The sequence below is a fragment of the Curcuma longa genome, chromosome 5 (genome assembly GCF_044706935.1).
Source record: "Curcuma longa cultivar G26 ecotype Majalengka, Jawa Barat chromosome 5, ITB_CL_G26_1.1, whole genome shotgun sequence".
In the NCBI taxonomy this organism is placed as follows: Eukaryota; Viridiplantae; Streptophyta; class Magnoliopsida; order Zingiberales; family Zingiberaceae; genus Curcuma; species Curcuma longa.
The window spans coordinates 13300596-13316191 of record NC_133865.1 but is presented as its reverse complement, the minus strand read 5'-3'; the positions used below and the strand labels follow the sequence as shown (position 1 = coordinate 13316191).

The window sequence follows — 15596 nt, the reverse complement described above, 5'->3', positions numbered from 1 at the left end:
GCGAAGCAAAGATGGAAAAATCTGCGGATAATTATTCTAGATTTGGAATTGGTTTATGGAAATAATCCAAATCAAATCCTAGATAATAGGGGTCGGCCAAGAGACTTGGTAAGGATATGGAGGCTATAAAAAGGGGGGGTGGGCGGCCAAGGAGGCAACACAACAAGGAAGAGAGAAGAGAACGCGAGATCGGTTTCGATTTTGCTCCTCCTTCTCTTCTTCTTCTTCTTTTGGTCGGCGCCCACTCCTCTTTCCCTTTCTTCTTCTCTAGCTTTCTTTCTTTCCTCTTGGTGGCCGAAATTCCTTCTCAAGGGTGGTGGCCAAACCTAGGGTGGAGAACAAGAAGGAAGCAAAGGTTTCTCCAAGAAGAAGCAAGGCGATCCAAGCGTCATCTGGAGAAGGTTGCAGTTTCTTTGTTCCTGGAGGATCGTTGCCCACACAGCGTCCGAGAAGGAGATAGGAATACAACAGAAGATTCCGAGGTCATCTTCAAGGTTCTGGTATGATTTAGTTTCTGCTTTTAATATATCATATTAGAACTGCTAGTATAACCGTAGATAGTAATTTAGAATCAGCGATCTTGTGTATCGATTGACTTGGTCTTTTTAGACTTAGTCAATTGATCCGGACGGGATAAAATTTTTTATCCTGTGGAGTTCTATGCTTCTCGAAGCGGATAGAATTCGAAACATGGGACGAAGATCCAGATCGCCAACATCATGTTGATCTAAAGTAGATCTAGGATAGAAAAATAAGTATGTGAAAATTTTTGTTTCGCACGGATCCTTTTGGCATGGGTTTCCAGGGTTTCCGCAACGCAAAAGCGGTTTTTACGACTCGAAAAACCCAACAAACTCATACCACTAAAGGGTTATTATTGAACTACTACACCAATCCCATATTATAATATGGGCTCCTTCTTAACATGAGTGCATTAATCTCCCTGTGTTTAAGATATCGTATGTCCATCAATTAATTGAATTACTGGCAACTCAATTAATTAACTTCTGAATCCAAGAGTAGTATCACTCAACCTTATTATCATGCGGAACTAAGTCCACCTGTAGGGTTTACATGATAATCCTTATGAGCTCCTCAAGGGGACATCATCAGCCTAGATTTTAAGACACAGTTTCCTTCTATAATCAACAACACACCATATACATAGCATTATCTCCCAACTTATCGGGCCTTTTGATCTAACGAGATAAATCTCACCCTTTGATGAATAAAAGAAATACATACTAAGTATATGTGCTTGTTATTATATCGGGATTAAGAGCATGCACATCCATAATAACTGAGGTCTAGTTCGATTATATAGTCAGTATAAATCGAACGACTTCAAACGGTCCTGCTCAATACACATAAAGTGTACTAGTGTAATTTAATAGTCAAGATTTACTAATATCAATTATACTACAATCACTCCAATGGTTTGCCCTTATCCATCTTAGTTGTGAGCTACTATTTATAATTTAAAAGGAACTGATAACATGATCTTCTGTGTGGCACTACTCACCATGTTATCTACAATATAAATTAAGTGGACAACTGCATTACATAAGAAATGCAAACATTTTGACCAAGGTGATTCTCATTTCAATATTATTGCAAAATAGATGTTTATACAAAAGCAAGGCTTATAGTATACATCCCAACAAGTAAAGTGCATCCGATTAGCTGTTTAGAAATTGAGATTGGCTTTACTGAGTTCCTAAATTAATTGCAATAGGATTGTTTTTGCATTTTCTAGTTGTCTACCGTTGCATTTAATGTTTTAGCTGCTTACTTCATTACTTAGTTATTTTTTGAATGTTGCATTTGGATTTCATGTTCATTAGCGTTGGGTTTCGATTCTCGACAATCTGAAGTAGTTGACACTTACATTTCATAATTAGAGATGGTATGTTTCAATGCATAACTAGTTTAGAATTTACTCCTTGAAATTGAATTGAACTGCATGTCCAGATTGTTGCATACATTGTGTCCATAGTTGCATTTCTAAGTTAGCAAACTTGCATTCTTCATTCAATTACTGATTTTGAATTCACATTTCATTTGAAAAACATCAAAACCCATTTACATTCGAAAAACTCAAAAAAAAATGACACGCAAGCTCAATTTACGTAATTTTCTATTGTTTTTCAGAAAAATACGACTCGAGACCCTTATACTTTGTTTGATTTGTATTCCTCGTGGGTTTTCGATAATTAAATCAATTTGAAACCCTAATCGTGACATATCAATTCTAGGGTTGTCATTAGGTGAGGATTCACTTGTACTTTCGAATTTACCCAATAGGCGAACTAGGGAAAAGTCATCCACCTCCAAGACTAATTGAACTCAAGGCCTATAATATGATGATCAGATTGAATTAAGAGATAATTGATTATACATATTGATGGAATGTGTTAATAAATGGTTACAAAATGGTCCTCCCTCTACCCGTTATATAGGTCTTTTCTCCATCAAAAAGGCTAAGCAAGAAGAGAGGTCAAGAAGGAGAAACACAATTGACATAGTTAAGGGGCTCTAATTTCTTGTATTTAAAGGTCATCATGAGCCAAGAAATGTTTTACTTTTAAGTATGTGAAAATTATTTAGTTCAAAATCTTGGGCATTAAGAAATATGTAAATGAGAAACTTAATTTGCATATTTATGAAGATATATATATTCTAACATGTGATATTAGAGCTCTTGTTAAGAACTTATGATTTTTCATTAAAAAATATTTTTTTATCTTGATCAAATTTGCATTAATTTTTTTTATGTTTTCTTCTATTGTTATTTATATGTACAAATATGAATATATAATTATTAATGTTCTTGACATTCATGCATGATAACTTAATTCAGAAAGTCTTGGATCGCAATCAAAGGATGCTGGGCATCTGGATTGACCGCTACGTACGCTCCCCGATTTATCCTGGTGGTCGGTGGGAAACTTCCGTGGAACCAGGCCGGTCACCCCCAGGGATTGAGTCAATGCGACTAACTGGGATTATCATTTTTTTTTAAATTGAGAAAGTCTTTATGATTGTGCATGTCAAATAATTATGCAAAAAAATTTTGAGACTAAAAGTTATATATGCTTTTATGTTTTTATTGGCATCTCAACTTACTTACTAATGGACACAATATATTAAGCATGTTTTACACTTATTTGTGTTTGATTATATCGTTGTATGTTTTCTAATATAATTATTTATTAGAAATAAATGATTATGATCATCACATATTTTCTTATATGCAAGTTATGAATGTTTTCTTCTTTTTTATTTCATTATTTTTATATCTATGTAAGCAAGGTTATTATGTTTATTCATATTTTATGTTTAATGGATCATAAAGTTAAAATTAGACTCATGTGAGCCTAGTTATTATCATTATTACTTAATTTAATATTTATATATACATAATTTATTAGTCATCAAAGTGGCAAATTAAAAAATTTTAGATATTAATTAAATAATATTAAATTATTCATGAATATGTGATGCTACGAGATGCCATGATGAAATTATTTAATTCTAATCCTGAACAATTTAAAATTCACTTATTATAAAATAATTAAGAATCGTTTAAAGGTTGATTATTTTATTTTATGATAATGAATATAATTATGGTTAATTTATATGCTTTGTTAGATATATTTGGTATTCCATAGATAACAGACATGTTTAATTAGAGCAAATATAATTACCTATGTGAAATTTTATTAGAGCATTAATTACGTGTGTATTGTAGTATCGCCTAAATGAGAACCTCAATATGCAATTAAAGTTCATATGAATGTTATTGAATTATGCATTATAATTTATGAATCAAAGCATTAAAGTATGAGCATTCTATATATTTTGTAGCATCAACACCTATTGCTCTCCATTTGGAAGCTTTATCTAGTGTGAAGTTCAATGACTTAATTTTTCTGAATGGAGTGAACAAATCTAGTCTCATTTAGGTGTTGAGGAGCGTAGATTATATATGATTTTTTAGTCTTGTTCAACACTCATCTACTTGTAATTCACTTATTTCTTTATTATTATATGTTTCTATTGATTTTGCTAGAAGATCTGCTCTTGTATGTTTTTGATTGACAGGATGTGATTCAAAGCTAAAACGATGCATAATTGATGGTGGAGCAAGAAGTGGAGAAAAGAGACTCGCACTGGCCGTGCTCATCATCACGGGGAGATCTCTTATACAGTAAACATGAAAAAATGAAGGAAAAAGAACAACAAAACAAAACACGACCGTGCACGCTAGGCACGACTGTGCCTCACATCTAGGGCTCAGACATGGCTAGACCGTGTCCACAAGGCACGGCAGTGTCCCTCCTACAGATTGAAGACAGCTCTAGGCTGTGCCACCAGGCACGGCCATGCCCCTAACACAGAAGGGATCCGACTAGACCAGGGGTCGTGCTTACTAGGCACGACCATGCCCGTTTCCCAATGATAGACCAGTCTGAGGTTGTGCCCACAAGGCACGGTCGTGTCCTCAACTCAGAACGGATCATATCACAGGTCGTGCCTATAAGACACGGTCGTGTCTCACTTCCAGAGCAAGACCACATTGGGGTCATGCCTACCAGGCACGGTCGTGCCCGCGGAAACCTTTAAGCGAACCTCCAAGTCGTGCCTTGAGGCATGATTGTGTCTCACGCGGGCCCTATAAATACCTCTTTTTGCAACCCTTTTGGATATCTTGGGATCTAGAAAAACCCTAAGGTCTTGGTTTGGGGGCGGCGCTTCCCCTCTCCGGGGGAGGCCCTGAATGCTTCATCTTCGTCGATCCGTCTTCGTTGATCCGTCTTCGTCGATCCGTCTTCACCTATTCATCCTACTCCGGGGCAAGAAGACCTTTCAAGGATTGCCTGAGCATCAAGATAAGTTTTTCCCCTCTCTTGTGGATGACGATTTTCTTGCATCCTTATTGTAATCTTCTTATAATGAAGTAGATCTTTGAGTTTAGGATGTAGGATGAACATTAATGTCATGATGGTGATGTAAGAACTAGTTCATGCTATTTTTCGCTATTCTATGAAGTGTTTACACTTATTTCATGTGTTGTGTGCTTTGAACATGTTTGATGATATGTTTGTATAAGCGCATGTACATGAGTTTGAGGGGTAGATTACGGTGTAGGGAGATCTTAAGATCGTATGACCAGGGTTCCTTGTGACAGAAAGTGAATCTTTAATCGGACTTTTCGAAGTGATCCTTACATGGTGGTAAACTCCCATAAGGGATAGCTAATGGTTGGTGGCCACTAGGACAAGGTCCTTAACAGGGTACTCGGTGACAGAGGATATTGCGTTGGATCGTATGACTGAGGTGCCATGTGACAGAGGGTAAACCTTTTTAACTGGACTTTCTGGCGTCACCTTTAGTGGAGGGTTATCACATATGACTTCAAGGTCAAATGCCAACGTAGCCTCACGAGGTCAAATTGATATCTTAATTAGAATCCCTATAAGGTGGTAAACATGGAGAGTGAGGGAGTAAACATGAATTAGGGACGTTACCTAGCATTGATGTAAATCTAAAATCCTAAATTTATCCATCTCATCCCATAAATCCCCAAGCCAATCAATCTCTCCCTACCATACTCACAATCCTCAACCTTTTTGCTTCCTTTAGAGTTAGACAACTAGCTTTGTGACATCACTATAGCTATCAACAGTCCTTGTGGATTCGATACTTTTTATTACTTGACAACGGCCGTATACTTGCGGTTGCCATCAAGTTTTTGGCGTTGTTGCGAGGACTGTTGCTATTAGCTTTAGTGACTATCAATTTTAGATATTCTAGACTTCTAGACTTCAAAAAATAAAAAAAATAAATATAGAAAACCTCAAAATATATATATTTTTTTTGAGGACTAAATGGATGCTCATACAAATCGGTTACTCCAATTAAAAAACTTAAGATTAGCTGTGTTGTATGTTGATAATTATTGTGTGCTTTGTGGTGCTGATTGGCATGTGATTAAAATTTGTTCAATTTTATTTGATTCTGTCTACACATGGGGTGGAGAAAAGCATGGATGCATCCCTACATATGAAGAATGGGTGTTATCACAACCCTAGTGTGTTATCTGTTTGAAAATAGGACATGCAAGTGAAAATTATAGTAAGAATGTCATGACTCGAGAGACAGCCGTCCGAAAAATTTTGGCAGCATCTCCCCAGTATCCATGATAATTTCTTGAATACAAGTATACATAAAGGCCCACACGACCTATCCATACTACAAAATATGGATTTATATACAACTAAACAAAAGAATGGTGACTCACACGACCACTAACACATCCTACACGTGCATAACAATGAAATTCTAAATCTACACAACTACTAACGAATAAACTCAATAAGTACAGAAATCTGAAGTTACGCATGCGTAAACGTAAAAGGTACAACTATAAAATCACAGATAAGAAACATGCTATAGTCTCAAAACACCGATACATAATCAGAAATCCGAAACTACAAGAAGTAAATAGTCTACACACATATACCACATCCATACAATCTACTACATCCACACACACACACAGATATAGTATCCTCGCTGTGAGATGACATGACTGGCAGATCTCTGGCCTCATCTGTAAGCTCCTACCTGATATCTGGGAAGATAAAAAAAAACCCAGAGTCTGACTGGTGAGTACAAAAATACTCAGTGGATAATAAGGAAAGACAGTGCATGAACGAAGTAAATAGCAAAAGTACAGATACATACCAGAAATCAACATGTGATCAATAATATCTCTGTAGGTAATAAACAACTAACATGGATCTCATGAAACACAATGAGTCATATGAATGACATGTCACACATAATGCAACAATCAAGAGTCAACCAAGTATACTACTAAAATGCAGTGTATGTGCGGTCCAATACATATATATATTATGCACATGATGCGAGCATATGCATGATGCAACTGCCTACACTCGCTACAGTACTCATGTATATATATGAGATTAAGGGTGTCCGATATCCAAATGGTCATAACTCCAACCCTACAATAAAGTAGCATGGTGACCTAATCAGTAGGTAGCCATCTATAGCTACGTACATCCTATGGCCGATATATGTCCTCTAATACTCGTCCCTAATTATCATCCCTATACTCTTCGAGTACCACCCCTAATCGGTGTCAAGGTCAGATCATCGACTCGACTGCGTACACTGCCATACAACCGCCATCACCATGATGGGAATAGGGTATCATAACCACCTATATAGATATGTCATTAAAGGCCAACTATCCATAACGATAGACCCATAACATTGGGATTTACAATCGTCAACATGCATCATGATGTGATGATCAAACCACAGTAATCAACATCTACTACACTAATCAATATGCGTAGGTAATAAGCCCTAATGATCACAGGTATCATAGCAAAGATAATAATCTCTAATGATCACAGATGACATAAGCAAGGATAGAAACAATAATTCATAGGTCAAAGGATTCATACAACAGAATTGATAATCCAATATCAACAGAAATAAGGGCAAGCATGGTATAAACATGAGTAACATAAGTGTCTAATCCATAAACAGGTATAGGAATGTGATCAATAGACTAATCAACAATAGTAGAAAAGGAACACATGTACCAGAAATTGAATAGATCTGTATTGACCAAATACAAAAAATTACTCATCTGATAAATTGCGAGTCGAGTACTAGAACCCCCCAGAAATAAATCCTCGTATAGTATCAAAGTACTACAACCACTCAGGGTCCTGCAAGAAAATAATAAAATCCCTAAATCCCAAGATATAACGGAAAGGAAACTCAAGAATCCAACAATAATCAAATTCATTATTCAAGGGGGGAAAATATAAAAAATGCATCATTTACTTATCATTCTGGTCAAAAGAGTACCTACTTTTAAAAAGTATCAAAATACTAACCTAGTATATTTTTTCTCCAAAAATATTCTATTTTAACATAGTTTAAACACTATTATATTAAAATAATATTTATTCAAATTTTATAAAAAAGATTTTAATTTAGTCCAGATGGTTATAACACTAAAAATATTTCAATAGTATATTAAAATACTATTATAATGAGTAATTTTAATAAGCTTTAATAATTTTGATTAAATTAATAAAAAATATTTTAATAAAAAGAGTGCTCCATGTATAATAGGTTTGATAAAATTAGATTAAAAAATTTATTAATTTATTTTAATAATTATAATTACATTTGCTATACGTCGAGAATGCAGCTGGGGTGACAGATTTCACTTTTTTTAGAAGAAGAGAATGTTTTCTTGTGTGATACACCCGTGCGATGCCCTGATCCACCGCCGCTACTGCCGCCCCTGCAGCCCCCGCTGCCCCGTCCGACTACCGCCGACCGCCGCCTCGGTTGCGATCGACGCGTCGCTCGTCGGCGCTCCGTCCGACGGTGGATCCCGATCTGATAGTGGCCGGAATCCGACGAATGTGACCGGAAACAGGGACGATCGCGGTCCCTATTTCCGACTAAATCACGTTCGTCGAACGGTAGAGGACGGGCCAACATCGCATGACAGTCCTTCCTTGGCAGTCTCTGACCGCGATTTGGTCAGAATCTGACCCGATCGCGATTGGCAGTGGCGCCCGAGGAAGGACCACCGTGCGACGCCGGCTCGTCCTCTGCCGTCCGGCGATTGCGATTTGGTCAGAAATAGGGTCGATCGTGGTCGGCAGTGGTCGCGCCACTGCCGACCCTGTTTCCAGCCTAATTACGTCGGATTCCGACCACTATTCGGCTAGAATTCGACGCCGGACAGAGCACCGGCGAACGACGCGTCAATCGCCTCAGAGGCAGTGGCCGGTGGTAGTCGGATGGCACAGGCGAGGGGAGCGGCAGCGGCGATGGATTACAAGTGTCGCACACGGGTCGCAGATTCCTCATCGAGCAGCATAGCATTTCTCTTCTATATGTTATAGTCTTCTGCAAAAAAATGGAATCTGCTACTTTATCAATCCTCACAGAGTCGGTCTTACGACCATTTATGAGGAGTTAAATTGAAAAATTATAATTGATTACGATGCAAAAAAAAATATTATCTAATTTTATCAGAATTCAAATTTTTTTTCTCTCTGGTAATTCTGCTATATGTTATAGTCCAATGTGCAGTAATTATGATTATAACTAAAATAAAAGCGTTTAAATATGTGTATTTTTAAAATAAAAAATATAGTAAAAGGTTTGCTCTATTTTGCACCCGTATATTTCCGTCTGTGCGCCGACGCTTTCTACTTCGGACGGTCTTCTTCGATTGACCACATCCTGTAACTCCCCCCGATCGAAGAAGCGAAGAAACCCTACCCCCTCCTTTCCTGCGCCATCCTCGACTCCCCATGCGCGGAGAATCATAAACCCTACTCCTTCCTTTCTAGGGTTTCGAAGGGACGAAGATGGCGCCCATCCTCAACTACGAGCAGCACGCACAGCGCCTCATCGACCCCGATTTGCGTACGATCTTGCTATGTTTTTTCTCACCTGACCATGTTTCTTTCGTCGCTTTGGTTTCGACGTGGTGCGAGAGAAAAGAGATGGATCATTGATGGCGGTTCCTGCCGTTGCTTGCCTTTTGCAGCATTGCAGGTGCGTCTGCAGATGGTGATGGAGGTGAGGGATAGCCTTGAGATCGCGCACACCTCGGAGTACCTGAACTTCCTCAGGTGCTACTTCCGTGCCTTCTCGGTGATCCTGACACAGCTGACGTCGCCGCAGACCACTGAGAGCGTAGAGCACAAGCTTCGCTACGTGGTGGTCGAGATCCTCAACCGCCTTCCTCACAGCGAGGTACTCCGTCCCTTCGTCCAGGACCTTCTTAAGCTCTCTCTTGCTGTGCTCACTAACGATAACGAGGACAACGGCTTCATTGCTGTTCGCATCATCTTCGACCTACTTCGTAACTTCCGCCCCACCGTCGAGGCTGAGGTCCAGCCCTTCCTCGACTTTGTCTGCTCCATCTACCACAACTTCCCTGCTACCGTCGCTCACATTTTCAACTCGAACGACAATGCCAACCCTTCTTCATCGGGGTCTTCTGTCACCTCCCCTTCCCCGCTACCGCTTCCATCTTCCCAATTATTGGGAAGCAGGGGGGATGATGGCGGTGGACTCGATGTGCGTTCCGGGAATGGTGGCATTGGTGGCGTAGTAGTGCCCTACGCAGGGGCCGGGCAGTTGAACCCTAGCACAAGATCATTCAAGATTGTCACGGAGAGCCCTCTGGTAGTGATGTTTCTGTTCCAGCTCTACCCAAAGCTTGTGCAAACGAATGGTCCTTACCTTTTACCACTTTTGGTTTCTGCCATCGCCATTACTGGGCCAGAGAAGGTCTCCAATAATCAGAAGCCTCAGTTTGTTGAATTAAAGGGAGCACAAGTCAAGGTCTTCCTCTTGTTTTTGGCTCTCTCCCTCTATCATTCCAATTCTTGTCAGCTGGCCCACTCGATGTCATACTTTATTTCCTTTATTTCAGACTCTGTCATTCCTAACTTACCTGTTGAAGACACATGCTGATTATATAAGGCCACATGAGGAGAATATTTGCAAGAGTATAGTGAATTTGCTCGTAACTTGTCCAGATTCTGTCTCCATTAGAAAGGTGAGTTGTGTACTAAGTAAGAAGACATTTTCATTAATTTGGTTTATGTTATTTCAAAGACACTTTCTCCCCCAATTTTCAGGAAATGCTGATTGCTTTAAAGCATGTTCTTAGTTCTGATATAAGAAGAGGACTTTTCCCTTTGATTGACACACTTCTAGATGAAAGGTACCAGCATCTTAAAGTTCTCTTGGAGTTTCAATTACTCTATTTTCTCTCATGTATCATGTTCTTAGTTTTGGGCATTGCTTGGTTCTCTTCCCTTAAACTATGATGACGGACAATTTTTTTTTGCTTACATTATTTTGTAGTTGCAACAAACTCAACTCCTGCTGATGATTGTGTCACCATGTATCTTACCTTTGTACTTAGCTGAGATTCAACATGTGCGACGCGACACCTATCTTATGGTGAAAATTTGAATAAATTCCTTTTCCATCTATGATACTGTTGAGTCTTTCAATTAGACTTAAGTTATAAAATTGCTAGCGACATGAAAGCAACAGAGGCATAATGCTAGTGCTATCTAGGCAGGTGGTTTTAAATGGATCTTTATTGGTCAGTTGCTATTCTGCTTGTTCCATATTTCTGTACCTTTTTTGTCAATTCATCCTATGTTCTTATTATCTGTTTGTTATTATTCTTTTTTATCTCCTAAATTGATCATTTCATCCTAATGTGAGAATTGACTTGGCTGTTCTTTTTACGAAGGAAGTTTCCACATGGCATTATCTTTCTTGGAACATTTTGTATTGTGTAAAAGAAGTATAGTTAAAACATTATATTATATATATATTTTATTGAAATAGAGATTTTAACAAAAAACGAAGTCTAATTTGAGCAAAGTATCTTTTTTTTTGAAAAAAAATCTTCAATCCTTAAGACATTCATTCTTGAGAACTATACACACTCAATGCATGATAATATAATATTTATTTAAGATATTTTCTTTTTTTATAAGAAGAAATACGAAAATAGAATACCTACTTTTAACCAAATTTTAAAATGGCTTTCATAAATTTAAAGTATGCAAAATATGAGTTTGAAATAATATAGAATGTAATTTGAATAAAAATTACTATTATTTCAATGTAATAAACCTAAACTATTTATGCATCATTTTTTGATTCTATTATTTATATTTTTTTGATTAAATACAAAAGCAATAGACTAAGTTGCAAAAATAAAATAAGAAAAAAAAAGGCAAACATGAGTATCATGATTAAGGAGAGAATAGATAAATAAGTAAATGAGAAACTAATGATCATCGTTAAATTATACTGAATTAAATTTTATTTGTTGTCAATTTAATGTGGATTGTTCCAAACAAACAATTTACAAATTAATTTCTTTTTCAAAAAATTACATGCTTTAGATGAATTTGAAATCTGCATGTTAAAGCTCTTGAACACTTATCTTATTACCTTGTTTTTTTATGCTTCTCACCAAATTATATCAAATTAAAACTTTCATTAATTAACTAATGTGCATATAAATTGAGGAATTATTCATATGGATAAATATGTTGGGCCAATTTCTTATGAACTCATTCACTTTGTTTCAGAAAAAAGCAAAAATGTAACAACAACAATAATAACAAATGATATTCTTAAGTTCAATAATGAATTCATAAAGATTTACTAAGAATAAAAAAAAACTTGTTGCTAATTTTAAAAGATATATTTAATACCTAATATGTGAATGAGTTGGAGAAAGGTGGCAACAAAATAGATGGAAATATATGGAACATTGCTTTTAAGTATATAATTTTATAAAGAGTCATCAATGGGCTTGCACAAATTTTGTCTTTGTTAATTTCATTGACCTTTTACTTTCCCTAAACAGTTCAACTGTACTGAAATTCCTCATTGCCCATTGTTTCTCTTTTGCATAATCATTTTCCCTCAACAATCTTTTTTTGTATTCCTTTAGCGAGAAGGGAATGTTAAGGAGGAAATGATTAGTGGAACAAGAAATCAGTGGTTATATGGAGAATCTTCCAAAGTCTTCCAAATTAATGGTTCATATGTAGGAAGGAAGATTTTACAAGATTCATATATTCTTGCATGCTGAAGGGGAGCCTTGGTGCAACGGTAAAGTTGCTGCCATGTGACTTGAAGGTCACGGGTTTGAGTCTCGAAAATAGTTTCTTGCAAAGCAGGATAAGACTGCATACAATAGACTCTTCCCCGGGATCCCGCATTAGCGGGAGCCTCGTGCACTGGGTTGCCCTTGATATATTTTTGCATGCTTTTTTTATTAGAGAATTGAACGATTAAAAAAACATGTATACAGAGCCATTGCTATGTAGATGAAAATCCTAAAATGAATGTGTGATGATATTTGAAAAGATAAAATAGAACAAATCTATTTTAGATTCTTGTATAGATTTATTTAACTTGAATATATGAGAGAAAATAGGTCGTGGTTGTATAAACGTGTTCAAAATTGACCAATTATTTGTATAGAGAGGTGGGCAAAACAAATCTTATCTATACCTATTTCTTAGATACAAATTATTTTAATTCCATCCCCGCCTTATTTACATTGCCTAGCAATGTGAATATTGATTGGGCCAGGACAAATTGTTATCCACTCTAGATTAGCCAAGAATTACCTTAATGGGGCTATACTTCCAAACCTTGCCGTGTGACTTTATGGTCCTCTCTACTTAGTTGATTTCTAACTGCTCAGAGAACGCTGTTTGTCGTTCCTGTGAGCAGATGGTTCTTCTAAACCTAGTCGGGGATTTGGAATATACATTAATCTTGTTATATAGGAGGTTGAAGAGTCGAAGGTGGAGAAGTCTCGGTCAAAGGAGAAACAATTTGAATTTGTTGAGTTGAACCATCTAAGGAATCAGGCCAGGGATCTCTTCGACCCGCTTAAAAATGCCAAGGTTTTGAGAAGAGGTGCTGCTGAGGTACCACACAAACTTGAATAATGAGAAACAAGAGCATGTTTCTTGCCATATTCAAGTATTCTTCATATACTAGATTCTCATGGTCGGCCTTGTAGCCTAGAAGCAAGCTATTCTCGACTTAGAAGAATCACTAACGATCGAGGTGACCAAGCACAACAAAGCGATCATGAAGTTGACCTATCCTCCAAACTGCAAACTGAACCAAATCAATTGTTAGTTCAAACGGGGCTTGGAAGAAGCTGCCTATGAATACAAGAACTCAAACAGCTTCATGGCCGACCTTCTTGACTTCAGTTGACTCACTTTTAATTCAGGGTATTCTCTTTATAGGGCTTGAGCAATTGGATGAGTCTGCTAATGAAACATGCCTTGGAGTTCTTGTACTTCTCATGTAATTGGAGGATTACAATCTTTATAGATGAAAGAAATGACCTATTAATTTGTCTGGTACATTGGTGGTCCTAAATGCATTAGACCAAGTTAATAATGTCTTTATTAGTCCACATGTCTCCATTTAGAACTATTCTACGTTGTTGTAATCTCTCTTACTAAGGTTTGATGTTCTTTCATGGCTCAGTTCACTTCGTTGCCCATATTTATCCATAATCGATGGCATGAGACACAATGGTGGCTCCTTCATCAAACTGGTTTCCTTTTGCCAATTGTCACTACTTGCATTGATGAGAGAACTAACCCATTAGTAATAGCTTATCCATCTAAGCTCATAAACTTGCTTTCTCACTTCACAAAGTTCTATTTGGAATAGTGTGTCACATGGAGTAAACTTGAGCTGGTTAGCACTAGATGCCCTCTAGATAATGAAAAAGTAATTGTATGTCTATTAATGAAAGTGATATTAGCTTTCCTTTGATTTTGATCTTGCTTTTTTGATAATTCTGGGAACAGAAAATTTGCATTATTAAGTTTATTTCTGTGTTTTGTCTAATGGTAAAATGTTGGAGCAGATTTTTATCCAGCTGCACAAGAAGGCTGGAAACTCAATCCATATTGGAATAAGAGCAGAAAAACCCTCTCTAACACTATCTTAATCAAGTTATGAACAGATAGGGCTGACCAAGACTGGTTCCAACTTCTCTAGTAGTGATCAGATCACATTCCTCACTGCTTATGTCATCATTATTCTAACAATTTTTCTCTGATTCAACTGGTCAAATGAGTTCTATTCATTATTTGTGTTGGAGAGTCTGAATGCAGTGAGATCAACTTCTATATCCATGATCTGCTTTAAATTATGTCGCAATGATATTGTTTTTATTATTACTCATTTTTTAGTTCATATCAGTATGAAGCATCTCTTTGTTGAACTAAACATCACCTAGTTGTCAATTGATAATCTTTGATATAACTTCTCAAACCTACCGCTCGGTACACTATAAGAATTAAAAAGTGAATGAATCATAAGAAGAAGTACCAATAAGAACAATAACTCACACAACCAACAAGCGGTGTCTGATACTTGTTGTACATTGGTCATGTAGCATGGAGGCGAGTTAGAGATTGTCTTTATCTTCTTCCTTAAGAATTGATGGTAAGATGGCGACAAGACTTAGCTATCTTCCTACTTATTTTTTGGATTTGGGTTGGTGCTAAATACAATATTCTTGGTGCTTTTTCATGAAATTTGCAATTTTCTTCATTATAGTAAGGAAATAATTTTGACTATTTCTCTGCTTTGTATTGCTAGAGTTTTAATTGGGACTGGACGGGTTTGTATTGAGACACTGAGACCATTAGCTTATAGCCTTCTTGCAGAAATGGTACACTATGTTCGAGGGGAGCTTTCTCTTGCTCAGGTTTGCTAATCAGTTCAACTTGTATTTCCTTTTGATATTCTGGTTAATGTAATTTCTATTTTCTCATCACAATATTTCTCATGGAGGTGGTGAGGGGGGAGAGCCCAATCGATAAAAAAAACCAAAATCCCTTGCTAATTGAAACTGAGTAGTTTTATGGAGATCAAAAGTAAATTTGGCTTCCAAGTCAATTTAATTTGTCGTCCTTGGTTTC

The 15596-nt window shown here is 37.0% G+C and overlaps 1 protein-coding gene across 2 annotated transcripts in view; it reads left to right on the top strand.

Moving 5' to 3' along the window:
• The first annotated feature begins 9347 nt into the window (after positions 1-9347).
• LOC141828947 (uncharacterized) overlaps positions 9348-15596 on the top strand; it is a 48200-nt gene continuing 41951 nt past the window's right edge. For both annotated transcript variants that reach the window (XR_012601859.1, XM_074716336.1), the window contains exons 1-5: positions 9348-9501; positions 9626-10428; positions 10520-10645; positions 10728-10813; positions 15274-15382. Coding sequence is in view for 1 of the 2 variants with exons in the window: in XM_074716336.1 (XP_074572437.1) it covers positions 9444-9501; positions 9626-10428; positions 10520-10645; positions 10728-10813; positions 15274-15382 (1182 nt within the window). In the remaining variant the exon portion in view is untranslated. The remainder of the gene's footprint in view (positions 9502-9625; positions 10429-10519; positions 10646-10727; positions 10814-15273; positions 15383-15596) is intronic.